Below are 27,275 nucleotides of genomic sequence, written 5' to 3' on the forward strand. Positions count from 1 at the left end.
TCCCCGCCCCGCGGCCCCGCGTTCCGCACCGGCACCGTTCCGGTGGGGCTGGCCCGGTCCCTGCGCCGCTCCCCCCCCCGCGGTTAAATTAAATAAAGGGAAAAGTGTGATCGTCCGCGGTGTTGTGTCGCGACAGGGGGGATAAGGGTGTCCTAAAAGGCCCTCCCGGCCACCTCTCCGCCCCGCTGAAAGGTGGACGGAGGGGGATATAACAAGGCAGCAACATGAGTGATTTCCATGTCGTGTTTTATGTGAAAGGCTCAGAGCGGGGAGAGCCTCCCGTGAGGGCGCTGGAAGCCCCCCGGCTGAGCACGGCATGGTACAGCACCGCGGGGAAGCGCTCGGTGAAGGAGAAGCTCGTGCAGGAGGGGGAGACGCCGCCGCCGCCAGGCCTCGTCCCGAGCCTTGGCTCTGTAGACCCCAGCAGCGCGGTGGCCAGTGGCTCCTCGGGGCTAGGGCAGGAGAGGGCCCAGGACCCGCAGGAGCAGCGATTTGGGGTGGGCAGGGACCCCCGGGCTCCTGTGGTCCCCACAGCCCAGCTCGGGGCGTGGGGTTCGGCCCCTCGGGCGGTTCTGGCCCCCGCCTCTGCGTCTGCGGTTTGTCCTCTGGCTGCTCGGGCTGGGGCGGCCGATGAGTCACGTTCTGGCAGGACCGTTTGTTTGCTGTCTCGGCAGCGGGGACGGCGGCGGGGAGCCGGGGTTGGGAGCCAGGGGTGCGGGATGGGAACCGGGTCCCCTCGGAGGGGCAGCACGGGGCAGGCGAGAGGGGGCCTTGTCGGTGCTGAAGGGCGCTTTGGTCATCTTATCTGTCTTCCCTGGGCTGGTAGTGAACGTTTGCTCCAAACAGCAGGAAATTCTAGGAGGAGAGAGGAAGTCTGTGATGCATCCTTGCAGCTGCCTTGCTGCTAGAGCCAGCCTTGCTCATCACCCGCCCGCTTTGGGGAGGGAGCATGGGCATTGGGGTTCTGCCATCCTTGCTGGCTAATTTTAGCTCCGGAAGGGCTCTGAAGATGTTTCGCAGCCACACCCCGCCATAAACATCCAGCATCCAGTCAGTGGCCCTCCTCTGGGACCTCCCCAGGCCTCCCAAAGCGCAGGATTCCCCCCTCCTGCCTGGGTCCCACCGCACGCAGCCGCGTCCTGGGCTGCAGCTGCGGCCGCCACACGCAGAGCCCTGCCAGGCTTGGGGCTGAGCTGCCGCGGAGCTCTGCTTGCTATAAAAAGTGTCGTGGGAAATTCAGGCCCCGGTTTTAAAATCTGCAGGACGCGGCGCTGCCTGAGCCACCGCTGTGCATGAAGTTTGCTTCATCCCCCTTCTCCGGGCACCTCGCCTGACCCCTGCCTCTCGGGGACGAGTGGCAGGACAGGCTGCGGACCCTCCACTCACCTCATGAAACTGCACGAGGAGATCGGAGAGCTGCACTTGGGCTGGCAGTGGCAGAGGGAAGCCCTTACCTAATCTCTCTGGAAAAGAAAACACAGCTGTGTTGGAACGAGAAGCAAGAGGGAGCAAGGGGCCGTGCAAAGCAGGCGGCTGCTTCCTACCCCCAGCCCTTCCTTTGCCCCTCCATGGCCTGGGAAGGCAGAGGGAGCTCCTCCAGCCTGCACTAAGGTCTGGGGGCTTCATGTTGTGCTGTGCCGCTGGGGCCCCTGGCAGCCTCCAGCCCCGCTCTGGCCTGATTTGTTCAGCTGTAATGAGAAGCAGCGAGCGGGGGAGAGGGTCTGGAAAGCATTAGGATGTGTGTCAGGCTCATTTTTTCCATTGCGTTCGCTTCTGGATGCGTGTCACGGTGCAGAGAGGCTCCCGCACTCAGTCACCCACAGCCCTCCTCTGCCAGCCCCAAGCACGCCAGGCGCTGCCGCCGCCTCGTCCTCTCTGCGGGTTTTACCTTCCGAGCAGGCCTGGCAACAGGGGCTTGGTGAACAAACCGGGCCTGCCCTGACAGAGAGACCTGGCCGGGGTCTGTTCCGGCAGCCCCATTCCCCTCAGCAGGTTATTACCATTAAGACGTGGGAGCAGGATACTGGAGGCAACTATGTTCGTTATTGACTGCATCATTTTCACCTGGAGATGCGGAGAGAGGGAGAAGGAAAAGAGCTTTAGTCTGTGGGAGAGCAGGCGGCCAGATCCGGGAGGATAATTAGGAAGAGTAAAATAAAGGAGAAGCTGGGATGGGTGCAGACTTCACCAGAGACCTGTGGTTTTGCCTGGGCCGTGCTGGTGGAGTAGGAAGCACAGGGGTGAAAAAGGGGATAGTGGCCAGCTCTGCTCCCTCGCCCAGTCTCACAGGCTGGTACAGGAGGTGCCCGTGGGGTCAGCATCCCTTGGTGGTGCGTGTGAGGGGGTGAGTGCCTTCCTCAGCACCTGGCAGGCTCCCACCTCCCTGCTGGGGTCTCTGGTCACGGTCAGGGACAGCTTACCTTGAAAGTGCCAGTGCCGACATCTGAATGCTTCAGCTTGAGCTTCATCCTGTGCGGAGAGAAGCGGTGCTTTGCAGTGCCCGGGCCCTTCCCGCTCCCTCCAGCCCCAGCTCATCCCCTCTGCCCCAGGTCCCCATGCCCGGCACCCCCCTCAGCCAAAAATTCCCAGTTCACCGGGACCTGCAGCTCACCTGCCCAGGGCCAGGCTCCCAACCATGTGGCCGGATTTCACGTCCACGATGGCAGACACGTTGCCTGTCTGGGGAAAGAGGCAGAGCTCTGGCAGTGCCCACCCAGCTCCCCCCAGAACAGGCGCAGGGGGAATGGCTCGGAGCAGCCCCAAGGCAGCCAGACCGCCCTCCAGCCACGGCCCCGCTCGCACCCAGCCTGCAAACCGGCGTTGGTGAGCTCGGGCATTTCTGCTGGGGTGCTCCATGTACCCGGCTGCGCCGGTTTCAGGAGGCACCTCTCAGCAGGAGCATGGCACGGATGGCACAGGATCGCCAAACACGCGGGGAGGGTGCTGCTCAGCTCGGGAGCTCCCACCTTTGCTCATGAGGTGCAGGCAGTGCTCACGGGGCACCACGGCAGGCTGAGGCTGTGCGAGGGGCTCCCCAGCCGGGACCAGTGAGCCCGCCGCAGCCCTGGACCCCAACTCACCAAGCTGAGGAGGAAGAGGGGGGCCAGGTTGCCGTTGGGATAGATGGCGTAAGCCTGGATGTCCACAACAGGCTGGAGCGAGACCCCGTTTGTTCCGATGCTCAGGAACGGGGCGGAGGGAGCGGACAGCCTCAACTTCATCGGCATGTTGGGGTACATCTCATCCAGCTGCAAAGGAGCAGGGAGAGGGGAGGAACTGCAGCACAAAACCTCCTGCGGCTCTGCAGCCTGCTGCTGCCGAGCTCCTTCCCATGCCAGCAGCCCACGGAGTGCAGGGATGCAGCACCTGGAGCACAGCCCCACTGCGGACCCCCCTCGCTGGGAACCTGGGGCTGGGCTCTCTGAGGGGTCAACTCGCACAGAGCCTGTGCCGGGCAGGGCCGGGGCTCACCTGGGGAAGGAAGGCTGCGAAGGTGGAGGTGTTCAAATGGAATTCAAAGTCCTTCGGGATCTGTGGGAGGAGGATGGTTACTGCCCGGCACTGCAGCATGGCGCTGGGGCAGGAGCAGCCCCTCGTGCATGCAGCAAGGACATCTCAGGCCCTGCTCTGCACCCAGAGCAGCTCCATGGGGAAGCGTGGGGGAGACCGTGGGGCAGAGGAGCCCTGCGAGTCTGCCAGCCACTGGCCCCATCCCACCTCCCCTCCTTACCATGGAGTCTGTGATTTCGAAGACCAGTGCCCCAGCCGTGTGGTAGGCGAAGCTGGCGGTGTTGAAGAAGTAGCTGGAGACCCCGAAGTAAACCATGCGGCTGTGATCGGGAGGAAAGGCCAGCGCTGGCGGAGTGAAGGGGACGGCGGTGTGTTGTGCCAGGGAGAAGCATTCGCCCTGGAAGGACGGGAGGGGGTGAAGCAGGGCCGGTGGGGCTCAGCCAGGCTGGGGAATGGCATTTGCAGGCGGTGACCGACCCCCGCCTCCCTCCTGCCCCCTGCAACGGCATCAGCCACACTGAGCCTCCCGAGGGCAGCCTCTCACCTTCATGTCCACGTTGAGGAACTGGGCAGTGGCGACCGGGGGTGCTGTCAAGGAGTAATCGATCCCAGCCATGGCATCTATCTTGGCTGTGACTGCAAGACACGGGGCAGAGGATGAGCAACAGGGACGGCAGAGCCGGGAGCAGCTTGCTTCTGCTTATGCCTGGGCAGAGCCTTGCCCCAGCTTCCTGGTACAACAGCACAATAGCAGTTTCACATGTGTTTGCTTCTGTTTAGAAATAAAAATTGCTTTTTCCTCTTCACTCTGATTCTGAGCCATACAAACTAACTCCTGGACCTGAGACACCATCCGGGTCCCCTTGCCAAGGCAGCCCCGGGGCACGGCTCAGGGGGGCTGCGTGCGGGTGCCCGGTCTCGGCACCGTCTCTCCCCGTGGGAGGACTGAGTGCATGGTGGCAACTCTGCTGTGTGCTGCTCCACAGCTCCAAAATACAAAGAAATGGAGAGCGGGCACAAGGTAAAACACCATCCTCGTGGCCAGGAAATGCTGGGAAGAAACGCTCCCCAAGCCCCGTGCAGTGCTCCCCCGGTACCTGGTACGGTCTGGAGGTACGGCTGCAGGTATCTTCTGACAGAGCTACTCAGGCTTTCGCAGACCTGGGGAAACAAAGGCAATGGAGCTCAGCAGCCTGGCTCTGCCGGGGCACACAGCCCCAGGTGGAAGCCTCGGGCATGTGCTCTGCTGCCCGCTGCTGTTTGTATTCTTTGCAAAAGCCTGCTTAAATAAAAGAGCACACGGTGACGTTCTTCTCTATTCATCAGCCAGTACTCCATTAAGTGTCTGAGATACAGGCGGGGTTTATACCTGCAAACATCGGCTTACGGCAGGTTCCCCACGCAGTTTAGCTGCATTGAAGCCTTTTGAAGGATTCTCAGCTGTGCCCTCAGACTTCCTACAGTCTCTGCCGGAATGCTTTGTGCTGAGCGGCCAAGACTTAGCAGAAGCAGAGCAACTGAAAGAGTTAATCTGCCCCCGAAGGGGCAGGAGCGCTCCTAGCTGTGCACCCACAAAGCACAGCTGTGGAGCTGGGGCAGCTTTGTGCTGCCAGGGGAGAAGAGCAAATCCCTCTGCCACTGTCATCCACAGGCAAAGCCTCAGCATTAGTGGAGGATTTAAATGCAGTCTAAATGCTGGCTCAGGAATTTACTGCAGGGAGCAGGCCTGTAGATGGCCGAGATAATCTGCACAATCTCCCTTCCAATGCCATACTGGCACAGGATCCCCCACGCAGGATGAGGGATCCAGGCAGCCAGCTGGCAGCAGCCGACAGCGAGACGCGGAGCTCTGGAGGAGCAGCGGCCACGCTGGCAACAGCCGGTGGCTGGCTGCACTGTGGGGAGGAGGAGGAGGGATGGAGCCTTGGGTAGGACTTTATCAGCAGAGGCTTGCTGGTAAGCTGCTTGTCCCCCTGTCTTGCAGAATGGAGTCATAGAATCATAGAACAGAACAGAACAGGTCACTTGGAAGGGACCTACAGAGATCATCAAGTCCGTATTTGTCTGCAGGTGCTGGACCCCCAGGTCCCTCCTGGCCCCTGGGGCACGGGCACTGCCCAGCCCCGCAGCAAGAGCTGCAGGTGCCCACAGGGCGCTGGAGCAAGATCAGGGCAGGGACAGGGCTGAGCAGGGTCCTGCAGCGCTCCCAGCCTGACCCCTTCTCTGCTCCATCTCAAGCAGGGAGAAAGCCCCTGGAGAAACGCGTGTCTGGCCAAGGGGCTCGGCCAGGCTGCTGGGGTGGATTCCCCAGCTGCCTCCTTCCAGGAGATACCGCAGCACGAAAGCCTTTCTGCCCGGCCCCAGCCTCGCTACTGCTGCCAGCCCATCTGCTGCCAGGGCTCCAGGTGGCCCCCAGGCAGCACGAGGTGGCATCGGCCAGAGCCAAACGCGCCCTGGCCAGGACCCGACCTGCGGCAGGGTGGGATTTGCCTGCTCTCCAACTGCCTCCTTCCTGAGCAAGGTTCACGGCCAGGGAGGTTGTAGCTCATGCCAGCGAGCCTTGTAGTAATTATTGCTAACAGCTTGTTTCCATGTCTTGATGCAAGTCTCCCGCATGTAGGCTTTTGTACAGGGCTGAAGGTAGCAGGGCTTCCCTGGTGCACCCCGTTACAAGGAGACAGCAAGCAGCTGAAATCCAGAGATGAGGATTTCTAACCTACGGCTCCCAAAAGCACGTATGAGTGCAGGCCATTTAAAGGGCAGCTCTGAGCGGGTTTCCTCTGTTACAATGCATTTGGCCGAGGCATGAGATCTAATTAACTGACCACATGGAAAGAGAAGTATTTGTTAATTGGGAACCAATTATACTGGGCTTTGGCAAACGCTGCAGGTTTAGAATCCAGCCCAAGCCACGTGGTGCTGTGGGGACTGCCCTTAGCATGTGCCCATTCCTCTCCGTTTCCCCCAAATCAGCAATGTGCCCACACGCTCTGGCCCTGCTTAAATCCGTAGGCGTGACCTGAGCCCGTGAAACGTCTGTTACAAGGGAGGGCTACGGATCACCAGACAGCCTGGAGCTCTTTCACGTACCTTGTCCTCCAAGATTTTCCTGAATTTGGACTCAATGGTTTTATGGAAGAGGTTGTAAAGCCAACTGCAGAGAAAAGCAGAGAGGGAGTCATTTTTGCTCTAGCTCAGAGGCCACTGCAGAAGTATTTGTGCAGGAAAGGGAGACTCCGGAGCTGTGGGACACCGGGGAATGCCATTCCCGTGCCAGCCTGCAGTCACGCTTTGCCTCAGGGTTTACATTTGCAAACAACCTGCTCGTAAGCAGCACGCATACAAGTCTCGTGACTGCCCCAAAACTTCCCCCTTAAATGTGCAACCACAGCAGGACAACCTCAGATTCAAGCACATACTGTGCCTGGCAGCCACCTTCCCATCTCAGCTGGGCTAACACAAGGATTTCTAGGCCTTCACGGTGACGTTACCTCAGTTTGCCTGAAAAGCGTATGCGGACATTGGAGATACTGGTGCTGCAGGCAGAGATGTCAATCGTCGGCTTCCCAGAGGCATCTTTGCCCAGCTTCAGGATGCTCTTGATGTATATGTGCTCCACGTTCAGGTTGAATGACCCATGGTGCCGGCTGCAGGGAGAGGGAGGACAAGAAAGGGGACAGTTGTCACCGGTGGGTCCTGGTGCAGGGACGCAGAGCTTCCAGAGGGGTCCGTCTGCCTCAGGCTCTGCTTGCAGCGAGCATCCGGAGGAGACCGAGAAGGCTTTTAAACTCAGGGAAACTGAATTTCATTGGAATATAAGCTAGGCAAAGTAGCCTTTCAACAGAAAGAACCGCAAGGAAGCAGGGGAGATGGCAGAGAAGTGGGAGAGTTCACACACAGCCCTCAGCATCTGCCTAGCGCTTCCTTCCCACCCAGTTTCATCCATTTCAGCAGCTTTCTGAGCACCCCTCCAGCACCCTCTGCACAGGCTGTTCCCGTGGGTGCTCAGGGGGCTGCTTCCCGGCCCCAGCCCAGCTCGAACGAGCAGGAGGGACCAACCCCAAGTGCCCAGGTGCCACGAGAGGGGAGCTGGCGCTGACATTATCTCCCCGACCATTTGCAAGCGGCATGGGGCATTGCAAGCCAGCCGCAGGTGCCCTGGCTTGGGGAGAGGGACTTGGTGGTGCCCCCCTGGGGCAGCTGCAGCCCAGCTGGGGGAGTCAGGACATCTGCAGGTAACAAAGCAAGGGCTGCCCAAACCACGAAGGAGGCAGAGGAGGGAAAAAAGCCTGCCCAGATCCGGAGAGGGAAACGCAGGGTGAGGTGCCTGAGCTGAAGGGGTTGCGCGCAGGGACAGCCGGGCACCCACACGAAGCGCAGCTTTGCACGCCAGTTCCCGTCCAGCTCAGCAAAGGCGTTGGAGATGGAGACCTGCAGGCCCTCGTTGGGGACCAGGGAAATCTGCGAGTGCGGCAACTGGAAGCTGAGAAGGTTCAATCTAGAATATAAAAAATAAAAGTAAAGGCATGTGAGAGGGGGTGTCTCACACTGGGTGCCCAGCTGGGGAGGGCAGGAGTGAAGGCACCGTGTTGGCAGCATCCCCAGCTCCCATCCTGCCAAGGAACAGCACAGCATGGGCAGAGCAGTGCCTTCGGGAGCACGGTCCTTGCGGCACCGTGAGAGCAGCTCCTCGGTGCTGGAAACCCAGGGCAGCAGCAGGAGGAGAGCTGCAAGGGGGTGGCAAGGAGCTGGGACCCCGGGACCCCACAGGCTGGGCTCCTGAGGTGAGGCATCCCTTCACCGAGGACAGGGCCAGCATTTTGGGAGCTGCAGGGGAGAGGACAGCCCTCACCGCTCCAGGCCCCCATGCATCTCCAAGTACTTCCAGGCTCCCCGCAGGGGCTGGGAGGGCAGCGAGCCACTCCATGCCACTGGTAGGGCTCACCTGGAGATCTCGTAGCGCACCTTCCCCACGATTGGGATTCGGGAGTCACCCGAGATGTCTTGCAGCTTCAGCTGGGCCAGCTCCTTCTCCAAGATAGCAACCCCGTGCTGCTTGGCTGCGGGGGCAAAGGGACAGCACCATGGTCACGCACCTCCCAAGGGAGCCAGGAGCGTGCAACAGGCATACGGCAAAAGGGTTAAAGGAAACACCAGTGGCCTGGCTGCTCTCCACGGTGCAAGCTGTTGCTGGAGCTAATCTTGGTGCAGCACAGAGCCCCAAAAGCGTGCAGGCATTGCCTGGTGTCCACCCCCTTGCAAGCTCCGGGGAAGGTGGCAGCCAGGCAGCCCGGGGTGGTCAGGCAGCAGGAGAAACGAGGAGCTGGTCCCGGCTCTCCCTGCCCGCCAGGCTGGCTCTGTGCTGCTCCGTGCCCGGTGCCAGCAGGCAAAGCCAGGCGGAGCCCCCTGTCCTGCAGCCCTGCATCCATGTGGGAAGGGGAGTCACGTCCCCCTTCCTCCTGACAGCTAGCAGGGCCACTGGGTAAATGAGCTGTTTCTCACACAGTGTATTTCAATCCATAACAGCGCTCTGCTGGAGCTGGGGCCCTGCCTGCCTCAATAAACCCAACGCAGAGCCCATCCATCTCCGTCACCACCCTCCTGGCACCTCCCCACCGCCTCCCTCCTCCGCAGCTCGCTCCTCCGGGGCCCAGGCTCGGCTGCCTGGATGCGTGCCATGAGCTCGGGACCACCCTGTCCCACCAGCCCCGTGCCTCCTCGAGCCGGGGTCTCCCCCCTCGGCACCTGGGTGCAGCCCCCAGCCCCCCGCAGGGTCTGGCTGCTCTGCACGGACCTGGTGGAGGCAGCGGCAGGGGCAGATGGGGACATCAGGGCGATGCTGCCTTGGGCACGCATGGCCAAGGCTGTCCCTGTCCTGCCCCAGAACTGCCTGAGCACCCGGCTCTGCACCTCAGCTGCCAGCACCTGCAAGAGAGGAGGGAGATCAGGAGCCGAACCCACCATAGTCCAAGCCTGCCTGGGTGATCCTGACCACAAAGCCAGGGTTGGTGGCTCCACTGATCGCCAGGCCCAAAGCCAGCACCGTGCTGGCCACCAAAAGGCTCCGCACTCCCATCCTGGCTGCCCGACGGTGCCGTGCTGCTGCCTGGCTCTCTGCCCACACCGCCTTTATATCCACACCAAAAGGGGAAGTGCGGACGAAGCAGGATGCAGATCTGCTTCTGCAGCCCACACGGGGCATCCCCTCAGCCTGGTGCTTCCTGCTTGGCCGCTGCCCTGCTCCCAAAGCGGCAGGGAAGGCCGGCGAGGACCAGGAGGTAACGGCCCCAGCCCCGTGCCAGGGGCACGCAGCCCCTCCCCACAGCAGCAGCCGCCCAGCGCACAGACGAGCCGCTGGCCTCAGCTCCCTGCTGCTGGCCTCGGCTCCCTGCTGCTGGCTGAGTGTCTGGGGCAGTTGTTTGCTTTTTGCCCTGCCCGGTTGCTTTGCCCTCCGCCCAGCAAAGGCTGCCCCTGTCCTGCCCCGCGGGGCCCCTGCTCTGCCCTGATAGCTGCCAACTAGGCACAGGTCGTAGCGTTACCAGTGGAACAGCCTTGGGGAACAACAAGGGCTAAAGTTACGTCTTTTTGCCTCCTGCAAGTAAATCCCAAGTCACCTCACACCCAAGGGCTGGCCAAAAAGCCCCCACCTCAGCTTGGGTGGCCACAACGGGGCCGAGGGGGGACGGAATCGAGGATCGAGGGGTGCCCGCGCACCTCCCGGCCCCAGCCCCTGAGCTCTGCCCAGCAGCAGCCATGCCCAGGAGACGTCCGTGGTGCCATGGATGAGCACCAGATGCAAAACTTCTGGGGTCCCAAGTGCCACAGCTCTTGGGCTCACGATGGGTGCAGCGAGGCGGGGAGGCAGCAGTCCGTGGGGCAGGGCAGAGACCCCTGCTGCCTCAGGCTTTCTGCAGAGCCCAGCAGCCCGGCTGCTCCCCGGCCACCACTGCGAGAGCTGATGGAAGACGTGATTTAGAAGAAATTAGCTTTTATTTTCCTTTCTGGAAGCAGCAAAGGAAGTCCTCGGCAGCTGACGCAGGCAGATCTCTCCATGTGTCCAGGGAAGTCCTAGTTGCCAGAGGCAACATCCCTGCATTTAGCATTTGTGAAATCCGGCTGTTGCTCAAGCCTGGCATGACTGCGCCACGCAGCCCGGAGAGCAGCTGCCTGCCCAGCGCAGCCCAGGCAGGGCCGCACAGCCTGGGATGGCTTTGCTGGAGGCTCTGGCACACGGAGGCTCAGTGCTGGCGAGACTGGGGACCTCGGATCCTTTTGTCTTCCTTCCCCAGAGCTGCAGGCTGCCTCGCCGGCGTGCTGCAAGCGCACACCAAACTCGCAGCCGAGGCTCTGGGGAGCAGGACCGCAGTCTCCATGTCCCCAGGCCACCAGTTTGATAAGCGTGACGGGCCTGGAGCTATCAGCACCGGCCCCAACACACCCCTCGTGCCCAGGAGCCCCAGGGCAGAGCTCGCTGTACACAGAAAGAGGAAGCCCGGAGCAGAAAAGGTTCAGAAGCCAAAGCCCCATTTCAGCTTTTTGCTGAGTCTTGCCCGCAGTGAAGGAGGAACTCCCCCGAGCCGCACGTTTGTGGCACGGCATCTCTGCGGGGCAGTTTCAAAATGATATTTAAGGCACTCAGGATGAGCATTAAGGAACCAGAGCCTCTTCCGTGGGGAGAAATGAAATTTCACGGGGGGACAGCGTGCTGAGGAAGCACAAACACAACGTTTTCCTTCTGGCTTTGTGCAAATTCTAAAGTTGAACTGAAAAAACACAGCACGAAGCCTGACCAAACAATCCCGTGTTTGCCAAGGAACAGTTGGAACCACTTCTAACACCCAACACCGAGGGCTGGTCCCGGCACTGCTTCCTGCTGGGGGTGACAGCAGTGAATTAACCACAAAGCCCGGCCTGGCCGGGCCCGGCCGCTCGGCGGGGAAAGGCTCGGGGGGCTGCTGTGCTCCCCAGGGCTGCCGGAGCTGGGCCTGGCCGCCCCACCAGGGCACGGGGCTTGCTGGGCTGTGCACAGCATCGCCCGGCAGAGCCGGGAGGTTCCTCTCCACCGGCTGCCCTGGGGCACGGCTCAGGACCTGCGTGCTGCCGTCCCCCTGCCATCCTTCCCCCCCACCACGTTGTCCTCCGGCCCCACACGCTCCATGCCACGTGCAGGCAGTTCCCGCTCCTGCTCGCAGCTCTTTCCACATCTCCTACGTGATGCAATGGCCAAACCCATCCTGCAACTGTGTGCTTGGGCCCTCAGAGGGGGCCGGGGGCTTTGGCTGCGGCCCTGCTCCATCCCCAGCGCCGCTGCCGGCGTAGGCAGCACCCGCGGCCAGGTCACCGCTCCTCGGGCAGCGAGCAGGACGCGCCGGCACCAGGCTTTGGCGAGGAAACCCATCGACATCCGCTGTGTGCGGTGCCACAAACACCACGGGACTTCCCCGTGGGGACGGCTCTCTGCCAGCACCGGGTCACCAGCCCGGACGGCCGCATCACAGACGAGCAGCGCTGGTGCCAGAGGTATCTCTGCTCCCGGCTTATCTGGCTTTTATCTGTGGCCACAAAGCCCAGCTGTGGTCTGGCAAATGCTCTAATGGGGAAACCGTGGGGAAACCCCGGGGGCACTCAGCAAAAAAAGTGAGAGCAACCCAGCCAGTTTCAGAGGGAACCCAGAACAAGGGAAGCCCACGGCCAGGAATAAAACCCTCCCTCCATCACAACCCCAAATTGCCACCAACAGGGCCAGAGGGCTCTGCCCAGGACCTGGGGCCACCATGGATGTCCTTGGAGCTGCAGGGATGTCACCCGCACCCCTTGCGAAATGCCAGCAGCACTGGGGTGCCGGGGGAAGGTGCCCCCAGCAGCCTTTAATCTGGCAGCACCTAAAAATACAGTCAGGCAGCGTGGGGGCTCCTCCGACGCTGTTTTCCCAGCTGCAGGATCGGCGTGACCCAGCTCCGGCTGTTCCTGGGAGGCAGGGAAGGCTCTCGGCCAGCGCGGGGTCACCAGCTGACGCCAGCCCTGACGGCTGCATCAAAGACAAGTGGCTGGACATGCTCAGGGACACAAGAGCTAAAAACGGGGGGGCGCAGCGAGAAGTGACAATTTGCAGATGAGGACCCTGGGTGCAGGGGGTTGGCCGCAAGCAATGAGGCTCCCAGCGGGAGCTTGGCCCCCGGGACCTTCCCCAGCACCAAGCTCACCTCCCGCGCTCTGCCTCTGTCCCAGCATCCTGGTGCTGTCCCAGGCCCCCCCAGAACAGCTCCAGTGCCAGCACCCCCACACGCTGCACCCCCCCCCCCCCCCCCCAGGGCACGCCGCCTCCCAGCACGATGTCTGGGAGCCTCAGGGAGACAAAAGGGGACGCAGAGAGGGTGATTTTGCAGAAAAGTAAAAATAAAAATGCAGGAATGATGACCTCGGGCAGAGCCAGGGCTGGGGGGGGGGGGGGGGGGGGTCTGAATGGTGGCTCTGTGCCGCTGGAGGGGCAGGGTGAGAGGCCACATGCAGCCTACCCCGGCAGCTGCTTGGGCAAAACAGGAGGTGGAGAAAGGGAGCAAAAGAGGAGGGTGAGCTCATGGGGCCAGGGGTCCCGGGAGGCCCCCAGAAGCTCTCCCTTTGCTGGGCAGGCCTGGCCCTTGCCCCCCTGGCCCCCCACCTGGCTGTCCCAGGGCAGCAGGAGGGTGCAGGGAGCTGCTCCGGGGGGCACGGGGCCGGACCCTGTCATGCTGGGGGCGTTTGCAGGGCGAGAACCCCAAAAAAGAGGAACCCACGGCCAGGCAGGGAGCTGCTGGCCTCGGGGACACTGCGGGGTCCAGGGTGGGGGTCCCACCAGGATGGGGGTCCTACCAGGCTTCACATCACGCCGTCCTCTCCTGCCCACCCCAATTGCTGGTGCGGGACCCCTCAGCCGCCCCCCGCCTGCCTGCAGCCGCTGCAGCTCTCAGAAGGCGCAGAAGCCAAAGCGAGTTCTTGGGCTCGCTTCAGAGGTAACCAGGCAATTACAGAAGGCCAGAGCATGAGCTCATGCTCCCTCCTACCCCGCTCACAGAATCTATAAAAAGGCTGAAGCAGAGACTGTGAACTAACGCAATTAAAGGAGCAATTGGCGGCTGGTGGGGAAGGGAGGAGCTGGCCCAGCGGGCCCCAGTTGGCGTGAGGGTTCCTGGGGAAACGGCTGGGGCCGTGGGCCAGCTGTGGGCCAGTGCCGGTGGAGCTGCGGCGGTGCCTGGGGGTCCGGAGCCGTGCAGGGGGCTGCAGGGGGTGTCCCGGCCCCGCTCCCCACAGCTGAGCCTCTGCCCGCACGCAGCTGCTGGCGCCTGAGCCCTGCAGCACTCGTGATCTGCACTGGCGACAAAAGGGCTCCCGCTTGCTCCCACGGAAATGGGAGGCAAACGCAGAAAGCCCTCCCTCGCCCCGTTCCTCCCTCCAGGCTCTCCAGCTGTACCTCCTCCCGCCTCGGCTTGTTTTCACAGCGTGTCCTTCGGCTGCTCGCTAATCCCTGGAGAAATCTTTGTTACCGAGACTGCCCCGGCAGCCCACGGCCCACGCTGCAGCCGGCTCAGCCATCCCTCGTCTCCATCCCAGCCCTGAGCCTTTGCCTGCAAACACGAGGGCGGGCACGGCTTCAGCCTGAGCGGGGAGCAGGGGGCAGGTGGGCACCCGGGGCCGTGCCTGGGGGGCTGGAGAGCTGTGCCAAACGGCCGTGCTTTGCACTAGGATATACCTGAAGCTTTGGCTCTGGCACTGGTTGTTTTTGTACAACTTGTGGTTGCCTCATCACCAGCTCTGCCCCCAGATAGGTACTTTCCATTGCTGAATCATCCCAAAGGGCTGTCAAGGGCACTTTTCTTCTGCTCTACCTTTGGGCCAATCCAGAAATAAAAAGCCAGAGTTCTGCGAAGTGCTCTCTTTGGCGTCCACCAGCCTGTGTTTATTTAAAAGGGGAAATCCACCACAATCAGCGTACGAACACTCACACACGCGCGCTGTACGCATGCACGTGCACACGCACAGAGTTTTGCAGGTCCCTGGTGCTGGGAAGGACGGCGACGCGCAGCGGGACGGGGTTGGGCACGGGGCTGGCCAGGGGCTTTGCAGCCCCGCTGCCCCCTGAGCTACGGCACGGAGGAGCCCCAGGCAGCGCAGCCCCGCGGCGGGGGCTCAGCAGGGGGGGAGCAGAGCGGGTGGGAGCATGGCCCCCGTGGGTGCCTTCGCTCGTCAGGGCTGGCACCAGGACAGCTCTGTGCTGGGGCTAGGGGCATCCCCACGGCTACAGCACGGCCACCCAAAGGACACCCAAAGGACACCCCACGGCCACCCCACTCAGCGCCCCGTGGCCGGGCAGCGCTGGCAGCCGGAGCCGCCGAGCCCGAGCGCCGCATCCCACGGGCAGCCCCCGCTGTGCCCCTCTTCCCTTCCTTTCCCTTCCCTCCCGTCTCCTCCGCTCCCCTCCCTCTCCTCTCCTCCCCTCCTCCCTCCCCTCCCCTCCCCCGCCAGCGGGGCTTGCTCTTTTTTTTCTTCTTTTCTTTCTTTCTATTTTTTTTTTCCCACATTGACGCGGCCGGTGGGAGGGAGCCTGCCCGTCGGACGGCCCGGGCGCGCCGATGGGGCCGGGGGTGGCGGCAGCCCCGCAGCGCCCGCGGGGCACCGGGACCTCGTCGCGGAGCCTCCAGCCGGGGAGAAGCCGCAGCGGAGCGGCGGAGCGCGGCGGGCCAGCCGCGGGCAATAAGGCAGCGCTCGGGCCCCGAGGAAGGAAGAGGGAAGGGACAGTTATTGCCGCGGTCTCCCCCGGGCCCTCTGCCACTTCCCATTAAGCATGGTAATGCCTTCTGCTTTCGTATCCTTTACGCTGTCCCCGCCGCTGCCCCGAGCACCTGCTCCCCGCGCCCCGCACGCCCGAGCACGAGGCTGGTACCGAGCGCGGAGGCGTCGGGTGGCAGCGGGCTCGAGGCCAGGCGTGCGCGGGGCCCGAGGGCTGCAACTGCCCTGCAAAACTTGGGGTGCAACAAGTGGGTGCCGCTGCCCGAGCCGTGCCGGCCTCGTGGGCACGTCCCCCCGGGCCGTCCGTCCATCCGTCACCGCAGCCGCACGCGCCGTTGCCTTGGGCTCCCGGGCGATGCTGCGTTGAGCGCTGGCCTCCTCCGTGCCGGGGCTGTGGGGTAGCGTGTGCATCCTGCCCTGCCAAGCTCGCTGATGGGGAGCTGCGGAAGAGGGAGAGGAGCTGTTATTCGCTGCTGGCCCTGGTGTTCAAACCTCGCTCCCTCCTCAGCTGGGGAGAGGAGAGGGAGCGGAGTCACCCCGTGGCTTTGGGTAGGAGTTAAACAACTTTCCTGCACCAAAACACCAAAGCCCGGCTCGCCGTGTTGGTATAAACCACTTCTGAAAAATATGGGTATTTGGGGAGAAATATCAATCTCTATTTAACAGCACTTTGGCTTATTAAAATGGAAATAGCTTTGCAAATGTAAATCTCCTTATGCTCCCTAATGCCTTTTGTTTCATTTCTGCACTCCCTTGCAGCTGGTGGAGGGAAGTGGGCTAATTGGTTCCTTTTTGATTTCTAATCACTCCCTGGCCAGGCTCGCCTCAGCTTCTCGCACGAACACAAAGCTGCTGCGCCGTGTTTACCCCAAAAACCTCTCGCAGTGATGAAGTGCTTTGTGACACTTAACAAAAACATTTCTAGCCGTTCGGGGCCAAAATATTCCTCAGCACAACCCAGGCTGTATCTGGTGCCTCCATCAGTCAATACTTTTCTCCTGGCTCTGGCTGACACCGTCCCCGCTGCTGTAGGAAGCTCTGTGCGTTTTTATTCCATTTGCAGGGAAGTGCCTCTGTTTGTTCAGCGGATCCGTCCCGTAGCAATCCACCTTGTGGCTGGGTTTTGCTGAGGGCGATGAGGTTGCCCCCCCCTGGCAGCGGGGCTGTCCCTGCTCTGACGCCCCACTTTACCCTGGCTGCGGGCCCACCAGTGCCCCCCAGTCCCCGCTGGTTCGGCTCCTTCCCCGCAGCGAGTGGCAGCCAGGAGGGATGGGGAGGGCAGCGTGGGGTCTCAGGGGGACGGCGTTGGTGTGTCGGTGGCTTTGGGACGGGGCTGCTGGCAGCGTGTGCTCCCTCGCCCCTCCGGGCCGCAGTCTGCACCCCCGGCCCCTCAGAGACCTTGGTGGCTGCGGGGGGAACGGCCGGGCTGGGGGCTGCCCGCGGCATGGAGCAGCCCCGTGGCTCAGTGGGACCAGGCTTCTCTTTCTGATTTCTTTTGCTTTTTCATCAGTGCCAAATGAGCTTGGCCGGGGAGAGTTTGGTTTGGTTTCAGAAGAGCTGGTTTGGGGACATGCCAGGGCTGCACAGGGCTGGTCCATCCCCGGCACCACCGCACTGGGACGGGAAGGAGCCGAGCTCGGGGGTCGGGGCAGGAGGACCCCAGGAAGGGACGTCATGCAGGCAGACCAAGCGTGAGAACAGCGGCGTTCAGTGGCACGCAGGGAGCGCAGGTGCAGACCAGGGCAGTGAGCGGGGCCTCGCTTTCTCCCTCTCTGCCCAGGCCCCGCAGCTTCCCCTTCCAGGCCCGACATTGGCAGATGTCTGGGTACAGACACAGAAAACGTCAAGAAGAATTAACCAAAGTGTGACTGCGAAGTGCTTTAGCTAAAGCACATTAAAACTAATTAAGCTGCATTAACCAAGGCCACGTTGTCTCTGGGCTCCCAGACCCGCCGGTGCCTGCCCGAAGCCCGTTCCCACCTCCGGCTCGTGCCCGGCCCCCGGTGCCTCGGAGCACGCCTTGCTCTGTGCGCTGCGGGGCCAAGGGTGAGCTGCGGTCTTGGTGCTTCTTGGAGCCTCTCCGGCAGAAATACCCCCAACGAGCTGGTGACATCGACATCTCTGTCATCCGTGCTCACTGGCACGGCGTTCTTCTCTGCAGCCATGTCTACATTCTCCCTTGCGCTCTCTGTGATGCAGCAGAGATTTAATGCGAACGGTCTGAATGCTTCCTTCCATGTACCATTGCGTCCGTGAGCTCTGTGTAATTAACGTTTTCTGCAAAGCTGGGAGAGCAAACTCAGAAAGGCGATCTTAGCACGGCACAAAACCCGGCGTTCTTGACCCAGTCTGGAAGTCCGTTCTTTGGCGGGATGGGGCTCTGACCCAGCAGAGCACTTCCCAGAAAACACTCTAGTGATTAACTTCGAGTTCATCGTATCCAACGGTGGCTCTGAACCGAAACACTCCATCCATCTTCAGCTGTTTGTCCTTTCTCCATCTCCCTCCGGCCGCTGCATTCCTACAAGTTGCTGAGCGCGGCACATCCGCGGGGCTCAGCTTAACCCCTCGGCTGCTGCGCGGCCGGCCGTCTGAGCAGGGCAGCGGGCTGAGCTCGGGGCTTCTCTCAGGCTCATTAAACCACAGCCAAACCCAGCGAGCGCCAGGATCTGGGCTCACCGTGCTCGTGCCCCCAGCTGCGCGGTGCTCTGTGCGCTCTGTGCCCGCTTTCTCCCCAGCTCTCAGCACAGGAGGGGTTTGAGCCCTGAGCTCAGCCGTGCTGCGGGTGGATGCAGAGGGGACGCGGTGAGCGGTGTGGCGCGGGATGGTGGCACAGGCTCCGAGGGGTGGCGGCGTCCCACCCCGGGGCCGCTCTCCCCACCAGCAACGTTTTCCTCCCGCAGGACGCGCAGTCCCTGGACGCGGCGGTGCAGGGCGCCCTCCGTGCGCTCTACCCGCCCTTCGAAGCCACGGCCCCGACGGTGCTGGGCCAGGTCTTCCGCCTGCTGGAGACCAGCTACCGTGGGGACGGGCTCTGCTGCCTGCTCGAGTTCCTCATCCCAGCCAAGCGCCTCTTCGAGCACGTGCGGCAGGCGGCCTGTGTAAGCTCGCGCGCTGCCCCACGCCTCGCTTCCCGTGCCCAGTGTTGCCCTCGTGCGTGATGCCCTGCGGGGCCGGGCCCTGCCCCGAGCTGCGCCTCGCTGTCTGCACATCCCCATCCCTGTCCCTGTGCCCTCCCTGCGGAGCGGGAGCTGTGCTGTGCCTGGCACAGCCCCCAGCACACTGGAAGGCAGCACTCCTGCACCACCTGGCCCCATTAGCACCGGGGGAGCGCACAGCACCCCCGGGAACGGCCACAGGCTGAGCGTTGATGGGTGGGCTCCGCTCAGGGACATCCTGGTGGGTCTGTGGGCTCCTCAGTCCCCATCCCGGGAAGAGCACGCGGGGCCCAGCTGGGAGGGCATGGGAGCAGGCGGAGGCTCTTGCTGATGCCCTGTGTTCTTCCTCCCTCCCAGGCTCCCTACTTTAACTGCATCTTTCTCCATGAAGGCTGGCCCTTGTGTCTGCACGAGAAAGTGGTCGTCCACCTCGCGCCGCTCAACCCCCTCCTGCTGCGCTCCGGGGACTTCTACCTGCAAGCGGAGCCGTGCGAGGAGCACTCGGCGCGCATCACCGTCAAGCACCTCTCGCAGGACCTGCGCAGCGTGGAGGAGACGCCCATCCCCGAGGCCACCTACGCGCTGCTCTTCACCAACGAGTGGCTGGAGGAAATTAATTGCGACCATGCCGGCCCCCCCCCTGCACACCTGCCTGGTGGCCACTGAGAATGGCATCGCCCCGCTGCCGTGGAGCAAGATCGCCACGCCAGAGTTCATTGACAAGCCCAAGGCTGGACCCGACACCGTGCCCACGGGTGCCCCGGGCAGCCCCGCTCCTGAGCCGGCAGCAGCGATAACACCCGCTCCCCACAGCACGGCAAGCACCGCCGAGCCCTACAGCAACGTCACGGGCACCTTCCCAGGCTGCAAGGATGCCTCCTGGAAGTCAAACCAGGGGAGATATCCGGGGCTGATCAAGGTGGACCAGGCCGGTTCGCAGCAGACGCCGGCCGTGCTGGCTGTGCCCAGCCTGCAGGAGATCGTCAGCCAGAACCTGGAGGGGGAGTACGTGGACCTGCTGGACCTCTCCCAGGAGAAGCTGGACCTCCTGGCCAGGTCCCTGCCTCCCGCCCGCCCGGTGGGGCAGGGGGCTGCGGCGGTGCTGCCCTGGGCGAGCGGGGGCCCAAGGGTGGGCTCCTGGCCCCGTGGTGGGGGGCCGAGCTCGCAGGAGGGTCCCTGCAGCCCGTGCCAGAAGAGGAGGCTGAGTGGGGAGCCGGGGCCACACGGCCCACGGTGCCGCCACCGCGACTCCTACCTGGCCGCCCTGCAGAACCCGGTGAGCTTCGGCTCCGGGCTGATGGCAGCCATCCTGGAGGAGCCGGACGGCCCCGTGCCCCCCGCTACCCCATGTAAGACCCCCGCACCGAGTGGCAGCAGGGATGGCCACCCCAGCAGCCCCCCACTGCTCGCCCACTGCCCCCGCGGGGACAGGCCAGGGGTGACAGGGGGGGATGCAGCAGGGCCGGGAAGCCCCCGGCTCCCCCCGACCCCTGCTCGCTCAGAGGCAGCTGGCTCTGGCCACAAGTTCTCCTTCCTGAAGGGCCCACGGCTGGGGACAGCACCCGGGGAAGGCTCCGCCAGCCAGCACGAAGGGGGCTGGAAGAAGGTGTCAGCCATTTACTCGCCCAGGATGGGCAGAGCCAAGGCAGCCGGGAAAGGTGACGACCCAGCGGGATGGTGCAGGGGGGTTGCATCTCACTGCCCCACTGCACTTTGCCAGCTCCTCTCCTCTCTTCCCACGGCAGGGACGGACGCAGCGGCTGCAGCCCCCACGGAGGACCGGTCCCTGCAGAGCACGGGCAGCCAGAACGGCCCCTCGGCACCCCGGAGCCGGCAGCCCCCAGCATGGCAGGAGCTGCACGCCGGGCTCCTGCGCTCCGGCATCGTCTGCCTGCCAGGTACCGCCAGCTGCGGGGGCTGGAGAGGCCTTTCTGCTGGGGGGGGGGGTCTGCAGGGAGGTCTCAGGGCTTTGCTAGAGTCTAGAAAGCCCCCAGGTGGAAAATTTCCTTTCAGCTGGGGAAAAAAATAATAATTTAAAAAGACGTTAAAAAGGCAGTCTGCTCTGAGCAGCTGACACTGTGCTCAGCTGCACGGAGCCCTCCCACTCCATTCCTCAGAAATGAAGCTCTTCAGCTCTTAGCTGCCAAATGCTAAATGTTTGGATTCTTCCTTTTCCCAAGAGCTGGAATACTCTGGCAAAACCGTCTTTTTTTCTTTCTTTTTTATTTTTTTTTAATAAGGAAAACCATGCCCATCAGCTCGGCCCTGGAAGCGCCAAGGCTGGTGCTGGTGCGGGAGCCCTCGCGGGCTGGCACGGCTCTCGCTGCCCCTGCTGAAGGGCTGGGAGGGAGCCGGGGCCAGGCAGACACCGCGCGGGCTGCGGGAGCCCCTCGGTGCCGGCGGGGCAGAGCTGTCGCGGTGCGGGCTGTGCACCCAGGGGAGGGGGTCACTCACTCGCCTTCCCCCGCAGGTGGCACGGACAAGCTGGGCAGGGCCCTCCTGCAGGTGACCACCAGCGGCAGCGCCTGGGGGGCCGCCTGGTGCTCTGCGGCTGAGCTGGCAAAGCTCTTCCTCTGCCTCTGCTCCCTCCCCAGGTAAGGGCCGGGTGGACCCGATGGGACCCTCCCGGCTGCTTCCTGGCTCGGGGGCTGCAGCTGCCCCAGGAGCCAGCCGGGACGGGTGCCCAGTGTCCTGCATGCTCTGCACTGGGCACACCCCTCACACCCTGCTTGGGCACATCCTGCACACTTACCGTGTCCTCAGTCCCCACCGCAGTCACCCTGGGGCAGGGGTGAGGACCCCGTGCCCCTGCCGAGGGCTGGCGGTACTGGCCATCCTGCACTGCCCCGGGGATGTGGCCCCCGTGCTGCTGTTCCTCTGGGGGGACATGCTGCCCTGCCGTCCAGTGGGTCTAGTCCAAGGGGGGACCCACTGCCCACCAGCAGAATTTGCCCCCCGGTCACTGTGCTTTATTTCCCGGGGCTAGGAAGGATGCGAAGGACAGTGGGCTGACGGCCGTGGTGGACGCCAGGCGGCAGCCCCCCGCCCCGGCTCTGTTCTCTGCTCTCCGCTCCGTCCAGGTACGTGGGGCCAAGCGCTCGGTGGCAGGGAGGCCCTGTCCCCTGGGGCCACGGTGCCAGCCCTCCTACGGTGGGATTTCAAGAGCCACGTCCAGACCCTGCAGCTCAGAGCAGCTTTGCTGGCAGCCCATGGGATGCCCAAGGCCGTGCTTTTATCTCACTCCCAGATTTTTACCTGTAAGCGCCATGGTGCGGGCTTACTGGGACAGATCCCAGCTGCCTGCTGCTGCATCACAATGTTATCGATCTAGAAACACCACATCTCTCTTGCTGCTTTCTCCCCGACAGACAGCCCCATCTCCTGACGGGACTGGCAACACTTCAACAACTGCCCCTTTGTTCCCAAAGTTGCCGTTAAGTCTCTAATTTCTGGGCACGTCCACAGCAGCGCGGGCAGTCCCCGACCAGGACAGAGTCCCCTGCTCCCAAGGATAGCCCACGCCAGGCACTTGTGTCTCTGTGGCCCCAGAAATGCCAGCCCCGCTGCCCCAGCCGTTCAGGACCAAAGGTCTCAGCCCTGGCAGGATCCCTCCTCTGCGCCCGCACAGAGACACCGCTGGTGCTGGGGAGGGTCTTGCTGGCCGGTTCCTTTCCACGGGTCCTTTGCTGGGGAAGCTGCTGGCTGGGAACAGGGCCGTGCCCTGAGCGCTTGGTTTCCATTCCACGTGCCAGCGAGCCCGGGAGCCTTTTCCTTTGTTTCCCCACGGCTTCAGCAGGCCTGGGCCCTGGCATTGCCATGGGCAGCCCGCGGGCAGCGCGCTGGATTTGCCCCGGGTGACTGTTCCCTGCCTCTGCAGAGCGTCTCGCCAGGCTGCATCCACAGCGTGCTGCTGCTGGCCGACAAGGAGCTGGGCGCCCACCGCGAGAGGCTGCCGGGTGTGCAGGTGAGGGCAGCCATCCCCATCCTGTCCCTGTCCCCTCCTTGGGGACCCCAGGCAGGTCCCCTCTGCACCGGGGCTGCTGCCCTTGGGTCTGCCGGGCAGCGCTAGCGGGTGCTTCCCCAGTTACTGCCCCTGGCCAGACACAGGTGTCGGGATAATAAATCTAAGCTTGACAGGGCTTATTCTTCTTCTAGTGCTGCACTGTTTAATTAATGTAATGTAAAGTATTAATGGGCTTGATTACCTAGCATGGCTGTCGTGGCAGATTATTGCTGTCCTGGTGATCTCCCGTGCATCCAAACGCGGCGGAGCTGCAGGGAGATGCAGCTGCTGCTTGAAGTGCTCAGCCCCGCGGGAGCACCGAGCTCATGGGGGTCCCCATGGGGGCACGGGGAGGAGGGCTTCGGTCCCCAGGGGATTCTCAGGGGAAGGACCCGGCATGGTCCTGCGGCACTCACAAGCCTCCTGCCCCACAGCTGGAGACCCTGACGTCGCTGAAGGCCCTGGGCCGCTACGTCGACGGCTCCCAGGTGACAGCAGAGCTGGACGGCACCTTCCCCTACTGCCACGGCGAGTGGGTTCAGTTCTTCCAGGTGTCTGTGATCACACCCTCAGCTGTCTCCTCACCTCCCCGCGGTGCCCCTCTGTCCCCGAGGCTCAAAGCACGGAGCAGCTTTTGTGTCTCACGGGCATCCCCAGGAAAGCACTAGGAAAGCTTGCTTTTGGCTTCGCACCCACATCCACCTCTACTCCCTTCCTCGCCGGCCTTCACGCGGTGTCCCCAGAATATTCATTCCCCACTGGCCTGGTAGTGCCGGTCCTCCTCCTTCGGCACCTCCGCCTCCTCCCTGCAGCCTCTGCTCCCATCCCGCACCCGCACAGCCGCCCGGCCCCGCTCACCCCGGTGCTTCCCCCCGCAGAAGCTGCATCCCTTCGCGGCCAGCCTCAGGCGGGCGTCGGAGCTGCTGCAGAGCTGCATCCAGGAGCTGCGGAGCGCCGACGGCCTGGCGGGGACGCAGGTACTGGGGCTGTCCCCGTCCCTCTTCCCTCACGGCACAGCCCTGAGGCCCCAGCTGAGCCCCGTGTCCGTCCCTTGGCAGGATGCAGCCGCGTGCATCGGGCGGCACCAGGAGCTGATGCGCAGGGTGCTGAGCGACCCGCAGCTGGTCCGCCTGCAGCGCGAGGGGGGGGGCCGTGCTGGCGCGGCTGCGGAGGGAGGCCGCCCGGCTCAGCACCTCGCCCCACGTCAGGTAGGAGCAGGGTGGCTGCCACAGCAGGGGGGGGACTGGGACCCGCGGCCAGCAGAGCCACCTCCCTGGGGACAGCCCGGGCCAACACCAGCGTCTTCCCAGCACATCCCAGCGCTGGCTCCCTGCCCGCTCCTGCCCCGCAACCTCCCTGCAGCCCGCAGCCGGACGGCCCTTGCAGGACCTCCGCCGTCATCCCACGGCCGTGGGACCGGGCTCTGGGCTGTTCGGCGACGCGTGCCGGGAGCCCCGCGGGCTGGTCTCAGGCAGAGCCGCTAGATGGGGCCAGGCCCCGGCGATGCCGCGCGTGGCCGTGGCGCCGCACGCATGCAGCAGTGCCGCTCGTGTCCAGCAACGCCGCTCGCGCTCGGCGGCGCACGCACGCCTGCGGCGGGGATCCCACTGCCCCGCGGGACGGGGAGCTCGGGACACGGCAGTGCCCCGTGTGCTGGACACATCAGTGCCCCCCCGTGCTCCCCTGCGGCACGCGTGGTGATGGGGCTGGCGCGTGCTGCCCGCTGCCCAGTGCGCCCCCAGCCCGGGAATGCCCTGGTGCAGGTCCCACACGTCTCGGGTGGGCTGTGAGGGGGCTCAGGGTGGGGGCGAGGAGGCGGCTTGGCTGGCTCCTGCTGCGGGCACCCGCTGGGCTCCCACCATCCGCACGTGCTGCGTCGCTGCCCGGCTGCTCTGCGGCTGCTTGCGGTGCGCATGGAGGCTCCTGCCCAGGGAGAGCTGCCTCGGCCGGGGGCTTTGGGAGGCGCAGAGTGGCCGAGGAGCCAGCGCTGTGCCTGGGGCACCCAGCCCTGCACCCTGCCACGGGGCACAGGCAGCCCCCCGGCCCCGCGGCCCCCCCCCCACCAACACCCCCACCCCCCTGTACCCCCCCCCCCCATCAGGGCCAGCATGGAGGCAGCCGAGGGGCTGTACAACCAGCTGGAGGAGGAGGTTCACGACCTGGTGTCGCAGTCCAACAGCTGCCTGGAGCGCCTGGAGTTCCTCCGAAAGGTCCGGGAGCTGGAGGCCGAGTTCGGCAAGGTGAGCAGAGCGGCCCCAGGAGCTGGCCAGAGCCAGAGCCCCCCGGGCACGGCACAGTAGAGCTGTCCAGCCGGGGCAATGCCGCAGAGACGTTTTCACGTTTCCTCCGTTTTGATGATGAAGGAAGTGCCGATAATAACAGGATTGCCTGAGCTTTGATTTTAATTGCGGGGCTGCTGTGCATAACCGGCCTGTGAGCCGGGTGGCACAGGGAAGGAAAGGGAGGTGCCGGGGGGGGGGGGGGCCGGTCCCGCCTGACCCCCGCCCGTCTCCCCTGCAGCTCGGGCGCTGGCTGGATGGGGAGGGAGCGGCGCGGCTGCAGGAGATGGGTGCTGAGGAGTGGAGCCCCGACAGCTTCGAGAAGTCCTTCGAGCGCTTTAACAAGTTCCTCCGTCAGGCAACGGTACGTTCGGGGGGGCTTTCCATGGCACGTAGCCACTGAGCATCGCTACCAACAGCGCTGGTACCTGGCCCAGGCGCTCTGCACGTGGCAGAAATCGGAACGTGCAGAATTAGAAGTGTTCAAACGTCACTGAAAAGTTTGATACGCTGAGCCCAAACCCTCCCACTTCTGCCAGCCCCTTGGCAGCCTCTCTGCCCTATGGGCGCTGCTCCCTGCTGAGGCTGGGCTGAGCCTGCTGTTCCTGAACCCCCAGATGCCCTTTTTGCAGCCCCCTCCCCTGCAGGGCCACGCTGCAGAGCCCACAGGCGCACCCGACAGTGGTGCGGTGACAGATTTGTTCCTCGCATCCCCCGCAGTGTGAAGGCCCTTTAGGTACACGCACTGCATGGGGGAGGAAGCAGGGCAAACCTGCAGGGCCCAGGATGATCCACGTTGTGCGAGGAACTGAGCAAGAGCAGAGAGTTTGGGAATCCCCATTTTCTTTGCTGTTTCTCACATGCCCAGAACTGCTTTGGCACGAGCGCTGGGCACACAGCTTTGATGGCGGTGCTGTGACCCGCCGAGAATCTCACCCTGAGCAGCCAGGTCCCGGGCAGCAGGTCCGCGCTGTGCTGCGAGCGGGCACCGCGCTTCCTTCCTTCCCTCCCACCACCCCGCAGGCTCAGTACCGGCACGGCCTGGCCCTGTGTCAGGAGGCGGCTGAGGTCCAGGATTCGGTGTTCCCCGAGGCAGACCCCTTCCAGGTGGCCGCAGCCCTTTTCCAGACGAAGCTGGTGAGCTTCTACAGGCACGTGGAGCGGCGGCAGGCGGAGCTGGAGATGCTGCGCGAGCTCTGCAGGTTCTCCAGCAAGGTGGGTGCATGGCTCCTCTCAGGGACCAGGCGTGGGTGGGCAGCAGAACGCCAGCGGCTCTCATCTTATTTCCTAGATCACGTGGCTGAACGTGGGCTGCAGGCAGTGCTCAGCACGGGTGAAGCACGGGGGGAGCCCAGCAGGGTGCCCCGAGGCTCTGCAGTGCCTGGAGAGCTCCTTCCAGAAGCTGTCGGTGGAGTTCTCCATGGAGAAGCTGCAGGAGATGCAGGCGCAGGTGCGCAGGATGCAGAGCAGCAGCGGGCTGGGAGCCTGGACCGAGGCATGGCACAAGTACCAGGAGACCCGGCAGATCCTTGAGGAGATGCTGGCAGAGCTGCGGGAGGCCTGGGGAGCACAGGCTGACGGGCAGGGGGGCGTCCCCAGCTCCCCCGGCTCCTCGGGGTCTGCAGCCCCAGCCCACCCCGCAGCTCCCAGCCCTGAGCAAGCTGTGGCCAACGGAGCGGTGCAGGACTCGGGGCAGCCCACAGCCAGCAGCACTCCTAGCCCTGCTGTGGGCACGGAGCCACGTGAGGCCGCCTGCTCAACGCCGAAATCCCCGCAGCCACGCTGCGACGGGGTGCAGGAGGGCGCACGCATGGCAAAGCACTGCGGGGCGGCCGGCGGCTCCCTCCCAAAATGCGACGGCGGAGCCCGGCAGGGGACTGGAGGAAACCCGTCCCAGGAGCGCAGCCCCCCCCGTCAGGCGCATCCCTCCACGCCTCCTCCCCAGGCGGGTTTTCTGGGTGCTGCCCGCTTGTGTCCCCCCCTTCCAAGCAAGCCCCTGGGGCGTGGGACGGCGGCAGCCCCCAGCACGCGAGGCCAGCCGGCGGCTCAGAGGGCGGACACCACCCAGTACTTCCAGGTTTCCAGCCACAGCAGTTTCTCCTCCGAAGACTCGGACTCACAGACCTCCACTGAGGAAGCCCCAGCGGCGAGCCTGGCTGTGCCCCGGGAGCTGCCGAGCCCCCGGCTGCCCAGCGCCTCTGAAAAGCCCCCCCCAGATTGTTTACCTGGAAAACCACCGCACCGAGGGGCTGAGCAAAGCGAACGCCAAGTAAAAGCAGCCCCTTCCCGTCCGGGCTGCCTCTGTCTTTGGATATCTCGATCCCTGACTGGGGCACCCCCTGCTTGGAGCTGGGGCACCGGGATGCACTGCCCAACGCAAGGTCTCAGATCCTTCCTTTTTTTTTTTTTTTTTTTTTTTTTATTTTCAGTTTTTCAGCATTTAACACTCACCCCTCCGTGAAAGAGCAGTAACCTGATTTACCAGAACTCACAAGGTTAATCAATAATCCTCTAGGTCTGTAGCAATCATCACGTAAATTGCATTTATCTGTGCGAGGGCTG

At 63.7% G+C, this 27,275-nt stretch overlaps 2 protein-coding genes across 2 annotated transcripts; one reads left to right on the forward strand and one right to left on the reverse strand.

The window, feature by feature from the left end:
* Window positions 1-229: 229 nt before the first annotated feature.
* BPI (bactericidal permeability increasing protein) lies at window positions 230-9,991 on the reverse strand. The gene is made up of 15 exons (XM_035343958.1): window positions 9,472-9,991; window positions 8,456-8,570; window positions 7,880-8,008; window positions 7,002-7,157; window positions 6,601-6,664; window positions 4,608-4,671; window positions 4,055-4,146; window positions 3,731-3,907; window positions 3,472-3,531; window positions 3,081-3,248; window positions 2,612-2,679; window positions 2,421-2,469; window positions 2,001-2,064; window positions 1,387-1,463; window positions 230-855 (listed from the first exon to the last, which is right to left on the reverse strand). The coding sequence occupies exons 1-15, from the start codon at window positions 9,710-9,712 to the stop codon at window positions 802-804; spliced, it is 1,578 nt and encodes a 525-aa protein (XP_035199849.1). The 5' UTR covers window positions 9,713-9,991; the 3' UTR covers window positions 230-801.
* A 4,994-nt stretch (window positions 9,992-14,985) lies between these two features.
* On the forward strand, window positions 14,986-27,120 carry KIAA1755 (KIAA1755 ortholog). Its single transcript, XM_035343956.1, is given in 17 exon segments — window positions 14,986-15,331; window positions 18,177-18,374; window positions 18,789-19,064; window positions 19,066-20,089; window positions 20,177-20,329; window positions 20,902-21,025; window positions 21,418-21,511; window positions 22,309-22,395; window positions 22,869-22,985; window positions 23,313-23,411; window positions 23,493-23,576; window positions 23,578-23,642; window positions 24,536-24,674; window positions 24,955-25,077; window positions 25,737-25,928; window positions 26,005-26,904; window positions 26,906-27,120. Coding segments are annotated over 17 exon segments (3,759 nt in total). The 5' UTR covers window positions 14,986-15,328; the 3' UTR covers window positions 26,987-27,120.
* The last annotated feature ends 155 nt before the right edge of the window (window positions 27,121-27,275 follow it).

Source organism: Oxyura jamaicensis, chromosome 20 (genome assembly GCF_011077185.1).
Source record: "Oxyura jamaicensis isolate SHBP4307 breed ruddy duck chromosome 20, BPBGC_Ojam_1.0, whole genome shotgun sequence".
In the NCBI taxonomy this organism is placed as follows: domain Eukaryota; kingdom Metazoa; phylum Chordata; class Aves; order Anseriformes; family Anatidae; genus Oxyura; species Oxyura jamaicensis.

Bases quoted from the DNA above. Each gene is read 5' to 3' on its own strand.
- BPI (XM_035343958.1), bottom strand. From the start codon at position 9,712: ATGCCCCGTGTGGGCTGCAGAAGCAGATCTGCATCCTGCTTCGTCCGC. The intron at 4,147-4,607 runs GTACCGGGGGAG...CGTGTCTTGCAG, and splicing joins GTACCTCCAGACCGTACCAG to TCACAGCCAAGATAGATGCC. The intron at 3,532-3,730 runs GTAAGGAGGGGA...CTCCTCCCACAG, and splicing joins TCGAAATCACAGACTCCATG to ATCCCGAAGGACTTTGAATT.